General features: G+C 50.6%; 1 protein-coding gene and 1 long non-coding RNA gene across 5 annotated transcripts in view; one reads left to right on the forward strand and one right to left on the reverse strand.

The window, feature by feature from the left end:
- The first annotated feature begins 7,533 nt into the window (after positions 1 to 7,533).
- On the forward strand, positions 7,534 to 12,834 carry LOC116555736. The gene is made up of 2 exons (XR_004270648.1): positions 7,534 to 10,955; positions 11,119 to 12,834. It is a non-coding gene; the product is annotated as an uncharacterized LOC116555736 (long non-coding RNA).
- FBXO31 (F-box protein 31) overlaps positions 9,226 to 21,765 on the reverse strand; it is a 48,712-nt gene continuing 36,172 nt past the window's right edge. For all 4 annotated transcript variants that reach the window (XM_032284624.1, XM_032284623.1, XM_032284625.1 and 1 more), the window contains 4 exons: positions 16,099 to 16,208; positions 14,987 to 15,140; positions 13,656 to 14,056; positions 9,226 to 11,396 (listed from right to left, as the gene is read on the reverse strand). In XM_032284624.1, coding sequence (XP_032140515.1) covers positions 11,174 to 11,396; positions 13,656 to 14,056; positions 14,987 to 15,140; positions 16,099 to 16,208 — 888 coding nt within the window. In that variant the 3' untranslated portion in view covers positions 9,226 to 11,173. The remainder of the gene's footprint in view (positions 11,397 to 13,655; positions 14,057 to 14,986; positions 15,141 to 16,098; positions 16,209 to 21,765) is intronic.

A 21,765-nucleotide genomic window follows, 5' to 3' on the forward strand; every position in this document is an offset into this window, starting at 1 on the left:
TGATTTTGTATCCTGAGACTTTGCTGAAGTTACTTATCAGTTTCAGGAGATTGTGGGCCGAGACAATGGGGTATTCTAAATATACAATCATGTTGTCTGCAAATAGAGACAACTTGACTTCCTCCTTTCCTAATTGAATACCCTTTACAGTATTTCTTTTTCTTACCTCATTGCTCTAGCTAGAACCTCCTATACTATATTGAATAGGAGTGGTGAGAGAGGACATCCTTGTCTAGTGCCAGATTTCAAAGGGAATTCTTCCAGTTTTTGCCCATTCTGTATGATATTGGCTGTGGGTTTGTCGTAAATAGCTTTCATTATTTTGAGATACATTCCGTCAATACCTAGTTTATTGAGAGTTTTTAGCATAAAGGGCTGTTGAATTTTGTCAAAGGCCTTCTCTGTATATATTGAGATAATCATGTGGCTTTTGTCTTTGGTTCTGTTTATGTGGTGAATTACATTTATACACTTGCATATGTCAAACCAGCCTTGCATCCCCGGGATGAAGCCTACTTGATTGTGGTGGATAAGCTTTTTGATGTGCTGTTGCAATCAGTTTGCCAGTATTTTATTGAAGATTTTTGTATCTATGTTCATCATGGATATTGGCCTGAAGTTTTCTTTTCTTGTTGAGTCTCTGCCGGGTTTTGGTATCAGGATGATGTTGGTCTCATAAAATGATCTGGGAAGGATTCCTTCTTTTTGAATCGTTTGGAGTAGTTACAGAAGGAGTGGTACCAGCTCTTCTTTATATGTCTGGTAGAATTCGGCTGTGAACCCATCTGGACCTGGGCTTTCTTTGGTTGGTAGGCTACTAATTGCTGCCTCAAATTCAGCCCTTGTTATTCAGGGTTTTGACCTCTTCCTGGTTTAGGCTTGGGAGGATGCAAGTGTCCAGGAATTTAATGCATTTCTTCCAGGTTTACTGGTTTATGTGCATAGAGTTGTTTGTAGTCATCTCTGATGGTGGTTTGTATTTCTGTGGAATCTGTGGTGATATCCTCTTTATCATTTTTTATTGCATCTATTTGATTATTTTCTCTTTTCTTTTTTATTAATCTGGTTAGTGGTCTATTTTGTTGATCTTTTCAAAAAACCAGCTCCTGGATTTATTGATTTTTTGGAAGGGTTTTTTTGTGTCTCTGTCTCCTTCAGTTCTGCTCTGAGCTTAGTTATTTCTTGTCTTCTGCTAGATTTTGAGTTTTTTGGATCTTGCTCCTCTAGCTCTTTCAATTTTGACAATAGGGTGTCGATTTTAGATCTTTCCTTACTTCTCATGTGGGCATTTATTGCTATATTTTTTCCTCTAGACACTGCTTTAAATGTGTCCTAGAGATTCTGGTATGTTGTGTCTTCGTTCTCGTTGGTTTCAAGAACATCTTTATTTCTGCCTGCATTTCATTGTCTATCCAGTCAACATTCAAGAGCCAGTTGTTCAGTTTCCATGAAGTTGTGCAATTCTGAGTTAGTTTCTGAGTTCTAACTTGATCGCACTGTGTTCTGAGAGACTGCTATGATTTCCGTTCTTTTGCATTTGCTGAGGAGTGATTTATTTCCAATTATGTGGTCAGTTTTAGAGTAGGTGTGGTGTGGTGCTAAGAAGAATGTATATTCTGTGGATTTGGGGTGGAGATTTCTATTAGTTCTTATTCAAACCTAAATGTCTATTAGGTATGCTTGGTCCAGGTCTGAGTTCAAGTCCTGGATATCCTTGTTTATTTTCTGTCTCGTTGATCTAATATTGACAGTGGAGTGTTAAAGTCTCCCACTATTATTGTGTGGGAGTCTAAGTCTCTTTGTAAGTCATTAAGAACTTGCTTTATGTATCTGGGTGCTCCTATATTGGGTGCAAAAATATTTAGGATCGTTAGCTCTTATTGTTGCATTGATCTTTTTACCGTTATGTAATGTCCTTCTTTGTCTCTTTTGATCTTTGTTGGTTTAAAAGTCTGTTTTATCAGAGACTAGGATTGCAACTCCTGCTTCTTTTTGCTCTTCATTTGCTTGGTAAATCTTCCTCCATCCCTTTATTTTGAGCCTGTGTGTATCCTTGCATGTGAGATGGGTTTCCTGGATACGCACACCAGTGGATTTTGACTTTTTATCCAATTTGCCAGTCTGTTTCTTTTGATTGGGGCATGTAGCCCATTTACATTGAAGGTTAATATTGTTATGTGTGAATTTGATCCTGCCATTTTGATGCTAGCTGCTTGTTTTGCCTATTAGTTGATGCAGTTTCTTTGTTGTGTAGATGCTTTTTACCATTTGGTACATTTTTTGAGTGTACATTTTTGGTACTGGTTGTTCCTTTCTGTGTCTAGTGCTTCTTTCAGGAGGTCTTGTAAAGCAGGCCTGGTGGTGATGAAATCTCTGAGCAATTGCTCGTTTGTAAAGGATTTTATTTCTCCTTCACTTATGAAGCTTAGTTTGGCTGGAGATGAAATTCTAGGTTGAAAGTTCTTTTCTAAGCCGGGCGCAGTGGCTCAAGCCTGTAATCCCAGCACTTTGGGAGGCCGAGGCGGGTGGATCACGAGGTCAAGAGATCGAGACCATCCTGGTCAACACGGTGAAACCCCGTCTCTACTAAAAATACAAAAATTAGCTGGGCATGATGGTGCATGCCTGTAGTCCCAGCTACTCGGGAGGCTGAGGCCGGAGAATTGCTTGAACCCAGGAGGCGGAGGTTGCGGTGAGCCGAGATCGCGCCATTGCACTCCAGCCTGGACAACAACAGCAAAACTCCGCCTCAAAAAAAAAAAAAAAAAAAAAAAAAAAAGTTCTTTTCTTTAGGGATGTTGAATATTGGTTCCCACTCTCTTCTGGCTTGTAGGGTTTCTGCTCAGAGATCCACTGTGAGTCTGATGGGCTTCCCTCTGTGGGAAGCCGACCTTTCTCTCTGGCTGCCCTTAGCATTTTTTCCTTCATTTCAACCCTGGTGAATCTGATGATTATGTGCCTTGGGTTTGCTCTTCTTGAGGAATAGCCTTGTGGTGTTCTCTGTATTTCCTGGATTTGAATATTGGCCTGCCTTGCTAGGTTGGGGAAGTTTTCCTGGATAATATCCTGAAGAGTGTTTTCCAGATTGGATTCATTCCCTCCGTCACAGTCAAGTACACCTATCAAACGTAGATTAGGTCTTTTCACATAATCCCATATTTCTTGGCGTCTTTGTTCCTTTCTTTTTATTCTTTTTTCTCTAATCCTGCCTTCTCGTTTTATTTCATTGAGTTGATCTTCAGTGTGTGATATCCTTTCTTCTGCTTGGTCGTTTCAGCTGTTGAAACTTGTGTATGCTTCGCGAAGTTCTCTGTTGTGTTTTTCAGCTCCATCAATTCATTTATGTTCCTCTCTAAGCTGTTTATTCTTGTTAGCATTTTGTCAAACCTTTTTTACAGGTTCTTAGTTTGTTTGCATTGGCCTAAAACATGTTCCTTTAGCTCAGAGAAGTTTCTTACTACCCACCTTCTGAAGTCTGATTCTGTCATTCCATCACACTCGTTCTCCGTCCAGTCTTGTTCCCTTGCTGGTGAGGAGTTGTGAGCCCTTGGAGGAGGAGAGGTGTTCTGGTTTGGGGTGTTTTCATCCTTTTTATGCTGGTTTCTTCCTATCTTTTTGGATTTATCTCCCTGTAGTCTTTGTAGTTGGTGACTTTCAGGTGGGGTCTCTGAGTGGACATCCTGTTTGTTGATGATGAAGTTATTTCTTTCTGTTTCTTAGTTTTCCTTCTAACAGTCAGGCCCCTCTGCTGTAGGACTGCTAGAGGTCCACTCCAGACCCTGCTTGCCTGGGGAATCACCTGCAGTGGCCTCTGCGTTTTTGCTGGGAACTGCAGTCCAGAGCTCTTGCTATTCGGCCAGCTTGGATCCCGTCCTCAGGAGTTTTCAAGTAAAAATGGGGAGGGTGCGGGGGGTAAGTTTGGAAACTATCCAAATGGCACTCTTCGTTTCACATTGCTGGTTGAGGGCAAGCCCTCAGCAATGACCCTAAGTGCCCACTAAAGGTCACACAGCAAAAAGGGACCTCCTCTAAGGAGCAGGGACAAAGGGAGGACCCCGGGCATGCTGCCTCCTGCAAGGGGAGGAAGCACAAAGCCATGCCATCCACTGGGTGGGCAAAGCACCATGCCTCTAAGGGCAGTGCAGCCAAGCGGCCCCCAGAGGGAGGAGTGAGCTCCATCTGGGACCAGGTGACCCAGCCACAACTCCCTCTCAGACTCTGCCTCACCCTCTGGTGTTGGACACAGCCAGCCTGGGCAGCCACTAGCCTCGCTGCCTATCTGCTGTCCCCTCAGCCCCAGCAGCAGAGAGAAAAGCCCAAGGCCCGAGCCCCTGGGGTGATGCTGGTGTTGGACAGATCCCTGGAGAACAAAGCCTGTGCCCTTGCATCTAGGTGAGGCTGTGGCACCCAGGCCAGGAGCAGGTCCCCCCGTCTGGGCCGTCCATGCCCTTGCAGCAAGAGGGGAACTGTAGCAGGCAGCAGTGTTTTACTCCTTCCCCATGACTTGATATTTTTCATTTTAAAATAAAACGCGAGATGTGTTAAAGATGTCACACTTAGTCCATTATCAGATCCACACTTCCCCGTGTGACCTGGGAAATCGGGGTGCATCTTCAGTCTGTGGGGTGCAGGGTCTTGTTCAAACAGGAGGTTCTGTGGTGCTGCTTGTAGCAAGTGATTTGTATGTGGTTGGCATGGCCCACGCAGTTGAGGATGACCCCATGGCTAGGACCCAGGCCCCAAAGAAAGGCCTGGAAACAACAGCAAACCTGTGAGTAGAGAAGGAAGCGCCGTAGGCCAAGGGACCCAAGATCCCTGCTCTCCCCGGAGAAGGAGGTACCCACTGCCAGGGACCAAATATCCCCTGCTCTCCCCAGAGAAGGAAGCGCCCACTGCCAGGGACTGATGATCCCCTGCTCTCCCCGGAGAGGGAAGCACCCACCACCAGGGAGCCACGACCCAACTGCTCTCCCCGGAGAATGAAGCACCCACCGCCGGGGACCCACAACCCGCTACTCTTCCCGGAGAAGGAAGTGCCCACCACCAGGGACCCATGATCCCCTGCTCTCCCAGGAAAGTGCTCAGTGCCCAGGAAGCAACCGCAGCTGGCAGGCCAGTGGGGATGGCAGTGAGTAGGCCTGCAGGTCACTGTTCGTGGCACTGTGTGCTGCCTGAGGGGCTGGTCTCTGAACCACGCAGAAAAGAGGGAGATCTCATAATCAGTGGTGTCAGGATCAACAGGCGAACAGATGCTAGTTCTGCCATACAAACCTCATTTTTTTTTTTTTTTTTTTGAGACGGAGTTTCACTCATGTTACCCAGGCTGGAGTGCAATGGCACGATCTCGGCTCACCGCAACCTCCGCCTCCTGGGTTCAGGCAATTCTCCTGCCTCAGCCTCCTGAGTAGCTGGGATTACAGGCATGCACCACCATGCCCAGCTAATTTTTTGTATATTTAGTAGAGACGGGGTTTCACCATGTTGACCAGGATGGTCTCGATCTCTTGACCTCGTGATCCACCCGCCTCGGCCTCCCAAAGTGCTGGGATTATAGGCTTGAGCCACCGCGCCCGGCCTACGAACCTCATTTTTTAAAGCAAAACAGAGTTGAGCTTCTGCCTTTTAACACCCCTAGATGTGACCATACCATTCCCACACTATCTTCAGTTTTTCACCACATGTCAATTGATAAAAATTAGGTATTTGCATTTTTACATGTTACACAAATACCATCTCTCACTTTACTCATTTTGCAATGGAACAAGGCTGTGTGTCCGCCTGCCGTGTGACACTAAGGTTGGCTCCACCATAGTCCACCCACCTCCTTCCGGCCAGTGACTGGTCACAGTGTAGCAGTGAACGTCTGTGTGGCCCACACCTGGGCTCTTGTGTTTCCCCAAGGTAGACACCTTGCAGTTGCCAGTTCCTGGGCCCATGTCCTTAGTGCCATGAGCTAGTACCAGCTGAGCTGTCCCCAAATAGCTGCCCCTCCTGGGTTTGCTCCCCTGCATCACTGCCAACATTTAGAAAATCACACTTGCCAATTTCTGCCAATCGATGGTGTACTTTGAGTGCATTTCCATGAAAACATCCTTTTTCTCAATTCCAAGCTAACAGCATTAATTAACAGCAGTGACTCACAGGGAGGCTGGGATGAGAACAGGAGGTACTTTCACAGTCTATGCTAAAGACTTGAACTGTTTACAATAACATAGCACTTTAGAAAACAGAAAAGAAAGATCTATGAGAGTGTCAGTTCGTCTGCATGGCTCCAAGCACAGTCCCTCCCATATCTGTCCTGTTCTTATCCTGGTTTCAGATAATGCAACTCACTTCGGCTTAAATCTAAGAAAGCCCACTGGGGCCCCCACTCCCTTCGGATCCCTGAGTAGGGAATGGGGACCCAAAGGGAATGGGGTCCTCCCTTCTGATGCCAGGTCAAAGAGAAGGACACAGGGACAACCACTGTCTGGATTCCAAGGCATCCCTTCAGTGCTCCCTTCTGTCAGTGCGGGAAATTGGACACTTTGTAAAGAAGAGGCTGGGAAGCCTGGTTTCCCGGACTGACAGCCTGCATGGCTTAAGGCTCTGCCTCCATCTGAATCATATTCCCAAAGAAACAAATTACAAAACACACAACACGACTTGAAAAACAGATTTACTTAAAATGGTGAGGAGAAATACAAGTGTATGGGTGCAGGTGGCAGCTACTGGGCTTGCTCTGGTCCTGCCTATTGGGCGCCTGCCCAGGCAGAACACAGCTCCTGCTATGAGGTCACCTTACTAGCGAAGGGGCTCACAATCAGATGGCACAGCACTTTCCTTCTGCAGGCAGGTTATGTCACCTCCAGGAACAACCAAATACAGAATCAGCCCAAAACCCACATGGCTCTGACCTCATGTGCTCTGGCCGGTCTCCTGGCGTGCAGGCCACTGAGTTGTGGGTGACACAGGGTATTCCACGGTTTGCACAGTCTCATTCCCATTCAAAGTACAGGCCAAGGCTGGGTGCAGTGCTTTACACCTGTAATCACAGCACTTTGGGAGGCTGAGGTGGGTGAATTGCTTGAACCCAGGAGTTCAAGACCAGCCTGAGCAACATGGCAAAACCCCATCTCTACAAAAACAAATTAGCTGGGCATGGTGATGGGTGCCTTGGTCCCAGCTTCTTGGGAGGCTAAGGTGAGTAGATCACTTCAGCCTAGGAGGTTGAGACCTCAGTAAGCCGTGATCGTGCCACTGCACTCCAGCCCAGGTAACAGAGTGAGAACCTGTCTCAAAAAAGTATCAGCCAAACAGAAATCATCATCTGCTTTCTTCTCTAAATATTCTGGGGTGGGTGCAGTGGCTCACGTCTGTAATCCCAGCACCGTGGGAGGCCGAGGCGGGCAGATCACCTAAAGTTGGGAGTTCAAGACCAGCCTGACCAACATGGAGAAATTACCCGGGCCTGGTGGCACATGCTTGTAATCCCAGCTACTCAAGAGGCTGAGGCAGGAGAATCGCTTGAACCAGGGAGGCAGAGGTTACGGTGAGCCAAGATTATGCCAGTGCACTCCAGCGTGGGCAACAAGAGTGAAACTCCTTCTCAAAAAAATACAAAAATGCTGAGGATGTGTAGTCAAGTGATGTTCCTGATCTCGCCCCAGAAACAAAGACAGGTCAGTGTACGTTAACACTGGACTTCATCATGATTTGAAGAGTTCTATTCTCAGGGCAGGTGGCAGTTCTATGAGCTCATTCCCATAAGCATTCTTAAAAGTTACACCATGAAGGTAGCAACCAGAATAGAAAGATCCTAAAAGAGCCAGCAGCTTTCAGCAGAGCCTTGGATGGTGGACCGCAGCTCGGTGTCTCCTGTTCACACTTGAGACCCCCACAGCCATGAGGAGGAGGAGAACAGGAGCTCAGGAGATGCACGTGGATGGGCGTTCTGAAGTAATGAAGGGGCTGAGGAGGTTCTGCTGCTCTCCATGACTGCCCACAAGCACTGCAAATGGCCTAACCCTGTGCGGGTGAGAAAGCCTGGGAGTGAACAAACCTCCAAGTCAGGGAAGTCAGAGCCAGCAGCTGTAAGGCCCTTGCATACGGCTACAGCACACCTCCAAGTTCTCAAAGAAAAAACTCCAGTTTTCACCTGGTTCTGCACAAAGCTGGGAATGGAGTGGCCAGCAGGGCATGTGGCTAGAGGAAAGCCAAGACCACCCACCCCTCCCTATTCGTGTGCCAGGTGGGCTTGCTAGGGACACAAGTGCCAGTGTCAGGGCAGGGATGCCACAGAGCCACAGCCAGGCCGAAGGGGCCCAGGGCATGGTCAGGAATGAGAAAGAAGGGAGCCTGAGGCTCTCCCACCACCAGGCCTCCAAAGCCACTCACATTCAGCAGCAGACCCTGAGGTTAGGGCCCAGGTCAGATGGGCTAAGGGACTCCAATACCACCCGTCCTGAATCTCAACCTACAGATGTTTGCAGCTTCCTCATGCAAACATTCAGTGCTGGTACAGAAAAGTCCCCAGTGACCTGTCTGAAATCTTCAATCACATCATTTCCAAACAAGTGACAAAAAGCACATTCAGGTACACAGAGCTGCACTGCAGGCAGCCACATTCCATCCAAACAGCAGATTCGATCCTGCCCCAGAGGGGTGAGATGACGAGGAAAAGCATCCGTGGGGCAAAAGATGGAGAGCACCAACCTCCCAGCTCCACCGGCCACCTTCCCAGTCAAGCTCCAATGTGCTTGGCTATCCCAAACTGGGTTTCTCAGCCTCCTTAAAAACAGTTTTACCTAAATCTCAGCTGCCCTTAGGCCTCTGAGGATGACATCAGCCCTTCCGAGTCCTCACCTGCAGGGAATGGACCAACTGCAGGTTCCTCTTGGAGGGTGGATGCTTTCCCCAGTAAGCGAAGCTGCCATGTTTGGAGGCGCACAGACTCTGTGCCTGTCCCTACAGAATCAGAGCCAAGAACTGGCTAAGGACACAGCAGAGTGGAAAAAACAAGACCTGTAGTCATGACTGGAGGGATTGACTGTGCGGCCAAGAAGGCCTCCCCTTCCAGGCTGCATGGCTCCAGCCCTGCCTGGCATCACCACAGGTCACCACCATGGACAAACCCCCACAACACACACACCAGAACCAGAAGCCACGTGAACTGACTCACAGCCCATGGCTATTTGAGACATTGTGAGTGGAAACCATTTATGCACCCAAACACTGGAAGCATAGTTGAGATTTGAGATTCCTTTAATCAGAAGTGCTCGTCTCCCACCAGTGTGCTCTTCAAGCCCCAAAGGGCATGCCTCTGAGGGACTGGGTCCCTTAGAGCAAGCCTCAGGCTCCTGGTAAAAATGCATTTTCTTGATTTTATTGAAACAATGGTGAACCCTGAAGGGTGCCAGTCTACATGCCTGAGGGTCCCCCAGGCTTCAGGGCCACAAGTCACCATCCCTCAGGGACCGCATCATTTGGCATGAGAGAAAAATAGTGACCACCACAGAGGGCAAGGAGTGACAAAGCGTGTAGGCTAATGCTGCAAAAGCTGCTAGAATCTGGCCACACGGAGAGCCGGCAGGTGTGCCTCAGGATCTGCATGGCTCCTGGGTGGGCCGCCCTACTGCCACCTTCTCCACTGGCTTTTCTCCTGAGTCTTTTTCCCAGGCGGGCCAGATTACCATTTAAGGACCTTGCCAATTTTCTGATTCTGGGAAGCAAAGTAAGAATTTGCCAAATGCACTGAGGCTGGGCAGTAGGAATTTTTTTTTTTTTTTTAAAGGCCAGTCAGAAGTTGATCAGGAAAATGTTTCCCAGGATATTCTCAGGTTGGTCTCCAGACAAAGGCACACAGACTGTCACCTTCCCAAGGTCCCTCACCAGTAGGACGTGTCCAGGGTACCCAGCACAAGGACTAGTAGCAGAAAGGGAAGACTCACCAGGGACACCCACTCGGGCACGGAGCTGGCTGTGGGCTAGGGCAACAGCCAGCTTTGGGCACCGTGCTCCCTCTTCTTCAGGAGATGCCAACCTCAGCCAAGATTTTCAATGGGGTCCCCACACGGAGGTGTTAACAACACAGGGCACACAGCAGTGGAGGCATCAGTGCATGGGGTCTCCAAGCTGAAGTGTACCCAGGGGGTCCTGCTTTCCAAAATGTGTCCCCAGACGTAGGTGTGGCTTTTCAAGAAAGCTGTCCCCTCAACTGCAAAGGGCTTTCCTCATCATCTCGTATGAGCATTCCTGGCACCTGAGTGAACCACTCACAGGAGAGAAATGCAAGGACTGCTTCAGAAATGCGAGCCTGGAGCCTTGTGTTCTGGAGAAAATGGCTGGCAGCTTGGTTTTGACAATGCTTGCGTGCATGGAGGAAAGCAAGGACAAAACGCCCTGTCTGGAACAGGCTGACGAGGACAGTCAAGTGGCTGGAACAATGGCCTCAGCTCCAAAGCTGGAGAAGAGGGGCCGGGGCAGGTGTGTCGGCCGGGCTGTGCACTCACATTGACATTCTCCAGTGACTCAGGTCACTACAACCACTCCACAGGTGAGGAAGCTGAGATCAGAGGTGAAATGCTTCTGTCCAAACTTGACCGAGCCGAGAGAGAGAGATGGGATTCAATCCAGAGTCCGCCCCCAACCCTGAGATCCCACCAACTTCCCAAGCTTGCTCTCCACACGCTGTGCCCATCACACCTGCACGGCCTGGGTGTTCTCTTCCTGACCCCCTCCCCAGAGGCCACTTCTGCCTGGCTCCCCCCAGCAGGAGTGGGGTGGAGCACATGTGTCTGACACACGACCCATTCTATCATTCTATCCGCTCCCAGGAAAAGCGCGCCAGAGGAGAGTCCTGTTTCCCGAGAAAAACGCCAGCCAGCCCAGGGTGCAGCAACCCCACTGCTTCAATTCTCACACGGTCCCGCAGCTGGCCCCTAGATCCACTGTATTCCAGCTCATTCTCTTTTTTGGTAAGACATGCTCAGCTTCCTCCATCACGGCACTGACAAATATGCAGGCCTGTCACACTCTCTACATAAAGTGCTGGGGTGTGGCTGTGCAGGGACCCCCAATGAGGTGTGCATTCTGGTCAAAAGGCTGTATTTCCAAAGTGCATGCTGCTTCTATTCACAGGTCAGAGTCCAGAGCCCCAAAGCTACCCAGGATGTGGCAGCAAGGATGTGGCTGGTCAGGAGGTAAGGGACTGAATGTTCTTGAGCATTTCGTCAAAGGCCTGTGGGGATGGCGCATCTGCATTCCGGAAGGTGGCCTGGACCCGGCTGTACAGGCTGAAGGATTTCAGCTCCAGCCAGACGAACCCGAAGCGGTCCTCGTCGAAGAGGATGAAGACCCCAGGGGTGCGTTCAGGGCTGGTGAAGCCATGGCCCGCGATGAGGCCTGTGCCATAAAAACTGAACAGAGACAAGAGGATAAGTGTGAGTTGGGAGGAGGGCTGAGTCAAGTTCACCTCAAGTCTGGCATTCTGAGATGCTCCTCCGTTCCACAAGAGCCACATCCACTATTCATCAGCCACAAGCTGACTCCCAAAGCCAGCCTGTCTCTACAGGGGCAGCTGGGGGTGCGGGCTGAAACTCTGCAAGGGTAGCTGGGGGTGTGTGCTGAGCCTGCCTCTGCAGGGGTAGCTAAGGGCACAGGTCAAGCCCACCTAATGATGGCTGCAGAGGCCAGACCTCCAGGCTGCTTGGGGTGTGGGCACTGACGCACAGCACCTGTGAGAGGGATTCACTCACTCACTGCACACGGTGCTGCCTCACCAAACTAAAACAAGAGGTCTCTGCAGGCCCAAAGAGCTCTATTCCAAAACACACATTTCATACCAGGCCCAACATGAAAAAATCTTCATTTCAGGGAGTTATGTCCCCATACAAACAATGAGATATAATGTAGATGGCCTGCAGCTGACATTCACTCAGGGGGAAGAACTCGCAGACACCCATTTATGGCTCTGAAGTCAACATCAAACGGGAAAACACTTATGGCTGTCTTGCAAGCAGCTAAATTCTTCCAACAAATGGCGAGAATCATCCAGCCACAAAGGCTCCAAAGGTCTGGTGGGTGAGTACCCCCTTGGACCAGGGCCTGGGCCTCAGAGGTCGTCTCAGGTGGAGGGAGAAGCTCCAGGGCCGAGAGGCAGGTACAGTCATCAGCACTGTGCTCGCAAAAAGCAAGAGGCATTCCCTGTACAGATGCTGTGGCCAGGCCCTTCAGACCCATAAACCAAACAGGGAAGGACCGGGAGCTCCCATATTCAGCATGGGGTGGACTGTCATGCAGGTTAGCTGGGAAGAGGGGCTGGAGGGCTCTCCGGCCAGTGGCCGTAGCACATGCTGTGACCTGCAAACTGGCTCTGAGCCGGTTGTGAGGTTTTAGGAGTTTTGACATTTTTGAAGGGTAGCAGAGCTTTTTCCTTTTATAGCTATTCAAACATTTACACCAGCTAAAACAACACTATGACACTATTTGTATGCCTCTCTCTGTAAGCTCCTCAGTCACTGTTATACATGTGAACATGAAGAAAGCCCCACCCAGACATCCAAACCCCATCTGGGCCAGTGGCACCTCCCTCCATGATGGGAAGTTTAGTGGGAAATGCAGACACATGGTGACATGGCTTGCAGGTAAAAGGAAAATAACTTGTAATGTGAAAATGGCAGAAAGACTTTGATGCCAGGAGACTGACAGGCGGACCCTCAAAATGACCCCCAAGGCCACTGTCTGGCAGAACCCTCTGTGTTGATGGAATGTTCTAGAAGTGCACTGTCCACCAGCCATATGTGGCCAGGAAGTACTTGAAACATGGCCTGGGTGGCTGAGGGCCTGGATTTTTCATTTTATTCCATTTCAGTTCATTTAAACTTTAACAGTCCTAAAGGGTAAGAACACAGGGCAAGGGCCTTGTTCATCTATGAGGAGCAGCATAAATGGAAGGGGACCTCAGTGGCCCAGACAGCTGTGTAAAAAAAGCCAGTAAGACAGCAGCTGGCAGCTGTGCAGGCCTCATCTCAAGTCAGCAGCCCAAGCCCTGCAGGACCAGCGGCAGTGCCAGCACCTGCCATGCAGTCTCAGCTGGTGTCCACTCCACTGGCCACCCAGGCACTGGCCTGGCCCAGCAGAGGCGGGCAGGCATGGAGGAGGGAGAGGAGAAAAGCAGTACCCACATCTGAACCGCATGCATGGGGAGATGGCCAAAGGTGCCCAGAAAGATGCCACCCAGGACAACACCCAGGCAAACCAAAGTGGGCTTTCCACAGGGTGGGTGGGTAGGTAGGGAAGGGGACTTTGTTTCCTACTTTCAAAGCTGTTGGACACTTCACCTGCTTTCACTTGACTGACTGGAAACTAGATTTAGAAGCCACTAGTGGAGCGGCACTACTGCAGGGATGTGGGGCATTACGAGGCCTTGTGCCCTGCAGCTCTGAGGTCCCCCAGAAGGGGTGGAAGGACAGGACACAGCTGTGCAGCCACTTACTCAGGTGCCAAGGGATGTGCTCCAAGGGGTCAGAGGCCGGCCCCACTCGTGTCCCAAAGCTCCAGCTGCTACCCTCTGTGAGGTCACAGGCCCTCTCTGCCCATGCTGGGTGTGGGCCTGGGGCCCTCAATGAAACCCATGCTGACCCACCCTCTGGCCCCAGTGCCCACTACATCCTTACCACATCCTGCAGGTTCGGGGGTAGTCTTCATTCCTGGAGCTCACGCCCACGGGCAGCACAAATGGCTGCCCCTGCCCACTCTGGGCAGGCTGTTCGGCCGCAGCCACGGCATCCCCAGGTTCACCGCCGTCCTCAGCAGGTGTCCCATCTGGGCCCCTGCTGGGTGCCTCTGCCCTGGGCTGAGCAGGACTTGGCTGGGATTCCCGGAGGCCCTGTCGGCCACGCCCCTCGCCTGCCTCGTACCCGCCTTCCTGCTGCTCCTGGCGCACCCGCTCTCGCACCTCCAGGACGATGCGGGATAGCTCGTTGAAGTTGCGCTGGTTCTCGAGGTCAGGCAGCTGGATCTGGTGTCTCAGGTCGATCTCTACCGTCTGCTGCCCGGCAGGGATGTTGGGGTCGCCCTGTGGAGCAGGTGGTGATCAGCAGGGCTAGGGCCAGCAGCTGCAGCACCACTGTGTGGGATCTAGCCCAGTGGCTGAATGAGCTGGCACCAGCCCTCCTGCTGACTTAGCAGCATGTCTTACAGAGGAAGAAGTCTCAGAATTCTTTAGAAAGTGGTGGGGGCCAGTGACGCCTATGAGTGCCCCTGAGGACAGCAGCTGGCTCATACCAGCTTAACCACACCCAGAGAAGTTCAAAGAGCATCCCAGAGCCAGGCAGCAGCCCAAAGGACAGCCCAGATCTGTCTGCCTGAAAGGCACAGCTTAGGAGCTGAACCCCAGGAACATCCTTCAGCCCCGAAACTCCATGAGGAGTCTAGGAGCCAAAACACTGGGGTTCAGGGAAAGCCCCATCATGCCAGATGTGGCCCTGATCCCTGGAGGCTCAAGTAAGAGGCTCTGCCCCTTCAGGCACTGTCCGCAAGGATCCCTAATAACCATGCGGGGCAAGCAGGCAGCATGTGCTGGCAGCCCTGGCATGGGGAATGAGCCTGTGCTCATAACAGCCCTGTTCACAGCCCCAGGAGAGGAGCAATACCGTTGGGCTCACCACACAGCCTGCCCTCAGGTCGCTCCCAGAAGAGGAGCTGCCGAAGCCCCAAGACGGTGAGGGCTGTCTGTGAGTACAAGGGTCTCCATGCCGCTGCGACCTCCCAGGGCTGCCAGGGTGGCCGGAGCTGAACGCTGGTGTGGAAGCACATGGACTCCCTCAGGGTTTCATAGAAATGTGATTCTAGTTCAGTGGGGCTGGCTGGGGCCCTAGAATCTGCATTCCCAAGCTCACAGAGCTACAAGTATAAGCCCACTCTGAGGAGCAAGGGCACCAGGGATCTATGTCTGCCCAAGTTCCGTGACTGTACAGCCCAGTTGGCCAGGGCAGCCACCACTCACCGTGATCTTGGTGCCCCTGGCACGCCGGCCATGGAAGCTGAGCATCACAATCTCCAGGCCGTGGCTACCATAGGTGCCTTTGAAGAGGCCTGGCTTGATGAGGTCATCAGGGCGGCTTGGCGGCAGGTAGATGCGGCGGTAGGTCAGGCAGTTGCTGTGGGAAGCAGCATGTTAGCACAGGAGGGCTGGGCAGCAGGACTGTGGATGCACGAGGCACCGGGGCCAAGCTTTGCAGGGCAGGGTAGGGGGGGCAGCTCAGCTCAACCAGGGCCAGGCATCCACCAAGCTGTGGGCAGCAATGCCCCTGGGGGAGCCCTCACCCCCACCCACCTGCATGCATGCTTCCAACAGGGCTTCTGGAGGGAAGGGAGGCATCAGTGCCAGTGCAGAGCTTTAGGCGGGAGGGGAAAGGAAGTGCCCCTTTGCTCCACTACCCGGGGGAGAAAGAGCCCAAGTCACTGGGCTGAGCAGCGCCACACTCTAGAGCATGAGTGTTGGCAGGGGTGACAAATCAGACAAAAACAGACACCCAGATGAAGGAAGGGGTCTGGGGCTGTGCCACAGCAGCTACAGGGACGCCTGCACTCCCAGCATTCAGAGAGAGAGAGAGTGTACTCCCAGCACCACCAGGAGAGAGGGGCTATGCTGCTCCACCCATAGAGCTATGCTCTCACCACCCACAGAGAAAGGGCTGCACTCCCAGCACTGACAGAGAGATGACTGGTCCTAATACCCAGAGAGAGGGGCTGCACCACAGCAACCACCAGGAAAGGGCTGTGGTCCCAGCACTCACAGAGGGGCTGCACTCAGCACCCACAGAGAGAGGGACTATGTACCCAGCACCTACACAGGGCTACAAGGAGAGAAGACTGCAGCCTAGCACCCACAGAGAGAGGGGCTATGTTTGAGCACCCAGTGAGAGAGAGAAGACTGTAACCTAGCATCCATAGAAAGAACTATGCTCCCAGCACCACAGAGAGGGGCCCCACTCCCAGCCCCCAGCAGGAGAGAGGACTGCATACTATCACCCACTGGGAGGGAGAGAGGACTATGCCCCAACACCCACCAGGAAGGGGCCACCCCAGCACCAAGTGGGAGGCCGCCGCACTCACTCGTACTGACTGGTGTAGATAAACTTCATCAGGATGAGCTCCTGCATGTGTTCATGGAAGATGTCCTCCAGCGTGCGCCCCCATTCCTCCCTCAGCCATGTCCGAAATTCCTTCCAAAAGAACACAGGTCATGAGTATCCATATGACAGGATGCCATGAAGAGGATGCGCCACTGAGTGGACACAGTGAATCGTTCTTTGTCAGTGAACCAGCACCTGCAGAGCCCTCCTGGTGGGGCAGAATTGACTTGGCACTGGGAAGAGAAAGGGGAGCTGCCAGGTTTGACCCCATGTCAGAGGTGCCTGCCAACACAAAGTGAGGGTCCTGAGCTCTTAGGCAGCTAGGCAGGAGGCAGCAGGGGCCATGGGGAGCCCAGGTGAAACCAGAACTCCAGATGGGATTCCCTTTTGTGCCCATCGGTGGGGCAGGAACAGCGTCTACACAGACTAGCTCCGCACAGCCCAGCCACTTGGCCTGCCTCTCTGGCTCCTGGGAGCCTGAGTGTCCTGGGACTCCTTACCACCAACCCTGAGCCATCTGAGTCAGCCAAGGATAATGCACTGACCCCTCAGCCAATGACTTTTCAAAGGAAAAGTGGGTTTGTTAAGGGCGCTCCCAAAAACTCTGCAGCCTCACCAATCCATCCTACATTCTGCCATCATGCAGTGCTGAGGATGTTTCATGCTTAATGGTTCAATTCTACACAACTTACAGAATTCATCCAAACTTCCAAGTTCCTAGCTCAATACAGTGTTTCGAGTCATGATCTAGACTTAACTCTGCAAAGGGACCCATGAGCAACTCATAAAAAAGAGGAAACACTAAGGTCAATCGCTTTCAAACGCCACTGCTCCAACCTCCCAACCAAAAACAGCAATCACTGCAGGGGCTGCGCTGAGCACCTGGCAGGACCACACAGTCAACACAGAAGCCTCCTGGATTTTCATGTCTTATCACCACAAAATATCAAAATGAAACTTTAAAAAACTATGTACAATATCCTCAAAAAACTTAAGGCTTCAGAATACATGTTACAAAATAGGTGGAAGATCTATTCTGAAAACCACAAAACACTGCTGAAAGAAAAAATCGCCTGGGTACATAGAGACACCATGTGTGTGGCCTAAGCACCATCTCAGCCCCATTCCAAGCGCAGTTCTCTCCAGACTGATCTACACATCTGACATCATGGTGACTGGGTACGTAGAGATGCCGTGTGTGTGGCCTGGGAGCCATCTGAGCCCTGTTCCAAGAGTAGTTCTCTCCAGACTGATCTATAGATCTGACATAATGCCAACTGCAAGCCCACCAGGCACTATAGCAAAGTGAACTCGCCGAGGCTGAAATCCTATGGAAAAGCAAAGAACCTTGACAGACAGGCAATCAGGAAAACCAAAATCAAAGCGGGAGAACCAGGCAGCTCTCCGAACTTGCCCAATACAAAGCTCCCATCATGAGATGGGCACCAACCTCAGGCCTCACACAGGTGCCAACAGAGCCAGGAGCCCAGAAACATTGGCACGGACCCAGCTGCCTGATTGTATCAGAGGTGCCTGCGCCTGCCCCTGAGGAAAGAAGGTTTCAGCAGGGGTTCTCCATCAGCTGGGTTTTCATATAGAGAAGGAACTCCGACCCCACCTCACACCACACACAGGATCATTCAAGATGGGCCACAGGCCTCCACACAAATGCAGAACCTGATGTGAAGCTGCCAAACTTAGGTTTAAAAAATATAAATGGAACCTACCTTTGCAAACTGAGTTTCTTAGGACTCAATTTTTAGGACTCAAAAAATAACCATAAAAGAAAAATATTTCACAAATTAGACCTCATCAAAATTAAAACCTTCCATTAAAATGGCTGAACTTAAGGAGGAAAGCCTCTTCAAATAACAGATAGAAACAAAAGTAACTGAATGTAATGAACAAAGATTTCAATGTTACCACCATGAGTAAGGAGACTTCAACTCAACACCATTAGGAAGATAAGCCATGATGTCACTTGGCATAAAGAGGTCCAAGCAACAGGACTCCCAACCAGGCCCTGTTAACCAGAACAGGGTCCTCCCAAGCATGTTTATTATGAAATTACTTACCAGGGCAACACATACAGGCACCAAAAAAAAAAAATTCTTTTTTTTTTTTTCTTGGGCACCGATCAATTTCACATTTACCCAGAGCCTGCTCACTAAACACACTGTCCTCACAACCCTCACAGCAGCCCTGGCAGAGGGGGCTGAGGGTGACAGGGATGGCTGCCTGGGACAGGGACATGGCCCATTCTCCCCTCTCTCTGCTCCTTTCACAGACCCTAGATTTCCAAAAGCCTCTGTCTGAAGGGAGGGGTCTGAAACACAGGGGTGGGAAGGGAAATGGTGGCTTGGCCTGGCCTGGCACCCACACAGAAAAGGCCAGGTCTTGGTGGGCCTGAGGGTCATATTTCTCACAAGGACCCACGGTTGAGGGAACCCGCAACCCCAGTAATATCATCAGATCATGCCAGTGAGGCAGCCTGGGTGCAAGGAACAACCTCACAGGGCGGAGGTGACTCACATAGAGGCATAAGGATGCCAAAGAGACAGCGCGGCCCTTGCAGCCTCCCCCGTCCACAGCCCAGCCCCTCCAACCTCCCTGGGCAGACAAGACTCCACTCCCTTGGAACATGCTTAATAAGGTTTGGCTGTGTCCCTACCCAAATCTCATCTGTGTCACTCTTTTAATTCCCACATGTCATGGACGGGATCCCGTGGGAGGTAACTGAATCGTGGGGGTGGGTCTTTTCAATGCTGCTCTCATGCTAATGAATAAGTCTCACGATCTGATGGTTTTATAAAGGGGAGTTCCCCTGCACAAGTGCTCTCTTTTTTTTTTTTTGCCTTCTGCCATGATTGTGAGGGCTCCCTAGCCACATGGAACTGAGCCCATTAAACCTCTTTCCTTTATAAATTATCCAGTCTTGGGAATGTCTTTATCAGCAGTGTGAAAATGGACATACACCACTGATCCAGAAGTTCTTGACCAGCAGAGCACAGGGTAATCCCAAAGTCTTTTACCTCAGTTGTGAAAATTATCGGGATGTATCGCCATGTCCAGATCTCCTGGCATGTCCTTTTTCTGGAACCCAGCTCTCCCGGTAACCTACTTGCTCTCTGGCCTGAAAGACTTAGCTAGAAAGTGGAGAGGAGCTCCCAGCTGATGCACAAATCCACAGACAGCCCTACCCTCCTGAACCCCCACAGAACCTAAAAGAAAAGCAGTGAGGACACTGCAGGCCTCAAGATAAAGTAACTGTGGGACCAGGTGACAAGCCCCACAGGAGGGCATGGACCCCGGCAGGAGAGGAGAGGCCGCTGTCACTCTGGGATGGGTGGTACGGCACTGTCACCAGCGCCAGCCTCTGCCCTGCCTGGGACAGTGGCACCCTCACCCTGTCGACTCTGGGAGGGAGAGTTCAGGAGCAGGAAGAGCCAAGGGAGTGCATTGGACAGGGATGTGGACATCACACGTAGGGCAGCGCCCCATACACTGACCGTAAGTAAGCATGCTGTGATTCCAATCACAAGAAGAGACAACAAGGGGATGTTTCTGGGAAATAGCTACTTCTGGAGTTCATATAGCAAATGAACAAGATGAGCCAGGAACATTCCAAAATAGAAGGGGAACACAGGCAATTAAAATATAGTGATAGGCTGGGTGCAGTGGCTCACAGCTGTAATCCCAACACTTTGGGAGGCTGAGGTAGAAAGATCATTTGAGCCCAGCCTGGGCAACACAGTGAGACCCTGTCACTAAGTCATAAGTAAAATAAAATGTAGTGATAAAACTACAAGAATTAGAATAGTATGGTACTGACGTGTAGACAGGATCAGAATATCAAGTCCAGAAATGAACGGAATATACAGGGTAACCTAGGACAAAGGCAGCACTTCAAATTGATGGAGAAAGTGTGGTTATTCCACATCCAGTGTGGAGATAACGGAGCAGGATGCACAGAATCAAGCCTGGGGCTAAGCCTTACATTTCACATCAGAATAAATCCAACAGAACCAGACATAGACACAAGAGAAGAATAAAAGCAAAACTCATTTGTAAACATATCAGGGTGGGGAGAGATCTCGGACACTAAACCGAGAGGCCTTTAAGGAAAGATAGATACATATGCTTTTGTAAAAATTTTAAATATGGCTGGGTGCGGTGGCTCATGCCCATAACCCCAGCACTTTGGGAGGCCAGCAAGAAGATCACTTGAACCCAGGAGTTTGAGACCAGCCTGGGCAACAAAGAGAGACACCCCCCATCTCTTAACATTAAAAAGTTCCCTGGATGAAAACACATCTTAAGACAAATCCAAAGACAAAAAAGAAAAAAATGTGGCAACTCCTATCTGGATGGGCTTCAATTTCCAAATAGTTAATGAGCTGCTACAAACCCACTTGAAACCCGCCAACACCAAACAGAGAGGCATGGCTATGACAAGACAGGTCATGAAGAAGAGCCCCAGACAGCCCCTGACCCCAAGACACTAGGCTGGCCTAACTGAAAATACAGGAAACATCAACTCACACCACCATCAGGATTCCAGCAAAGCATTCGCTTTCACCTTCATTCCTGGGGGTTTCTCTCGTTTCCACAAGGAGATAATGTTATTATATTTAAAGTCAGGAAAAATACTACTACAGTTCAAACTCAGTGAGCCCACACACAGAAGTTGCCTTACAGGAACTTTTCCTAATCCCAAAGTATATAGTACCAGAAATACAATATGGTTTTCTTTTTTTTTTTTTTTTTGAGACGGAGTTTCACTCTTGTTACCCAGGCTGGAGTGCAATGGCACGATCTCGGCTCACCGCAACCTCCGCCTCCTGGGTTCAGGCAATTCTCCTGCCTCAGCCTCCTGAGTAGCTGGGATTACAGGCACGTGCTACCATGCCCAGCTAATTTTTTGTATTTTTAGTAGAGACGGGGTTTCACCGTGTTGACCAGGATGGTCTCGATCTCTTGACCTCGTGATCCACCTGCCTCGGCCTCCCAAAGTGCTGGGATTACAGGCTTGAGCCACTGCGCCCGGCTATGGTTTTCTTTTTTATGGGCTCAAAAGCTGAGGAGTTTCTATTCTTGAAAAATCTGTTGACATTTTTCACTTAAATGTGACACCACAATGCTGAGTGTGGTGGCTCATGCCTATAATCTCAGCACTCTGGAGGCCGAGACAGGTAAATTGCCTGAGGTCAGGAGTTCGAGACCAGCCTGGACAACATGGTAAATCCCTGTGTCTACTAAAAATACAAAAATAAGCTGGGCTTGGTGGCGGGTGCCTGTAATCCCAGCTACTTGGGAGGCTGAGGCAGGAGACTTGCTTGAACCCAGGAGGTGGAGGCTGCAGTGAGCTGAGATCGTGCCACTACACTCCAGCCTAGGTGACAGAGCAAGACTCTGACCACGAGAAATTCAAACTGGCTAAGAAATGCAAACCCTGCCAGGCATGGTGGCTCACACCTGTAATCCCAGCACTTTGGGAGGCTAAGGCAGGAAGACGGCTTGAGACCTGGAGTTTGTGACCAGCCTGGGCAACATGGCATAAACCTGTCTCTACTAAAATACAAAAAAAATTAGCCAGTCATGGTAGCGTGCCTGATTTTTTGTTTTTTCTTTTGAGACAGGGTCTCAC

Source organism: Sapajus apella, unplaced genomic scaffold (genome assembly GCF_009761245.1).
Source record: "Sapajus apella isolate SASKATOON/1434 unplaced genomic scaffold, GSC_monkey_1.0 scaffold15, whole genome shotgun sequence".
Lineage (NCBI taxonomy): Eukaryota > Metazoa > Chordata > Mammalia > Primates > Cebidae > Sapajus > Sapajus apella.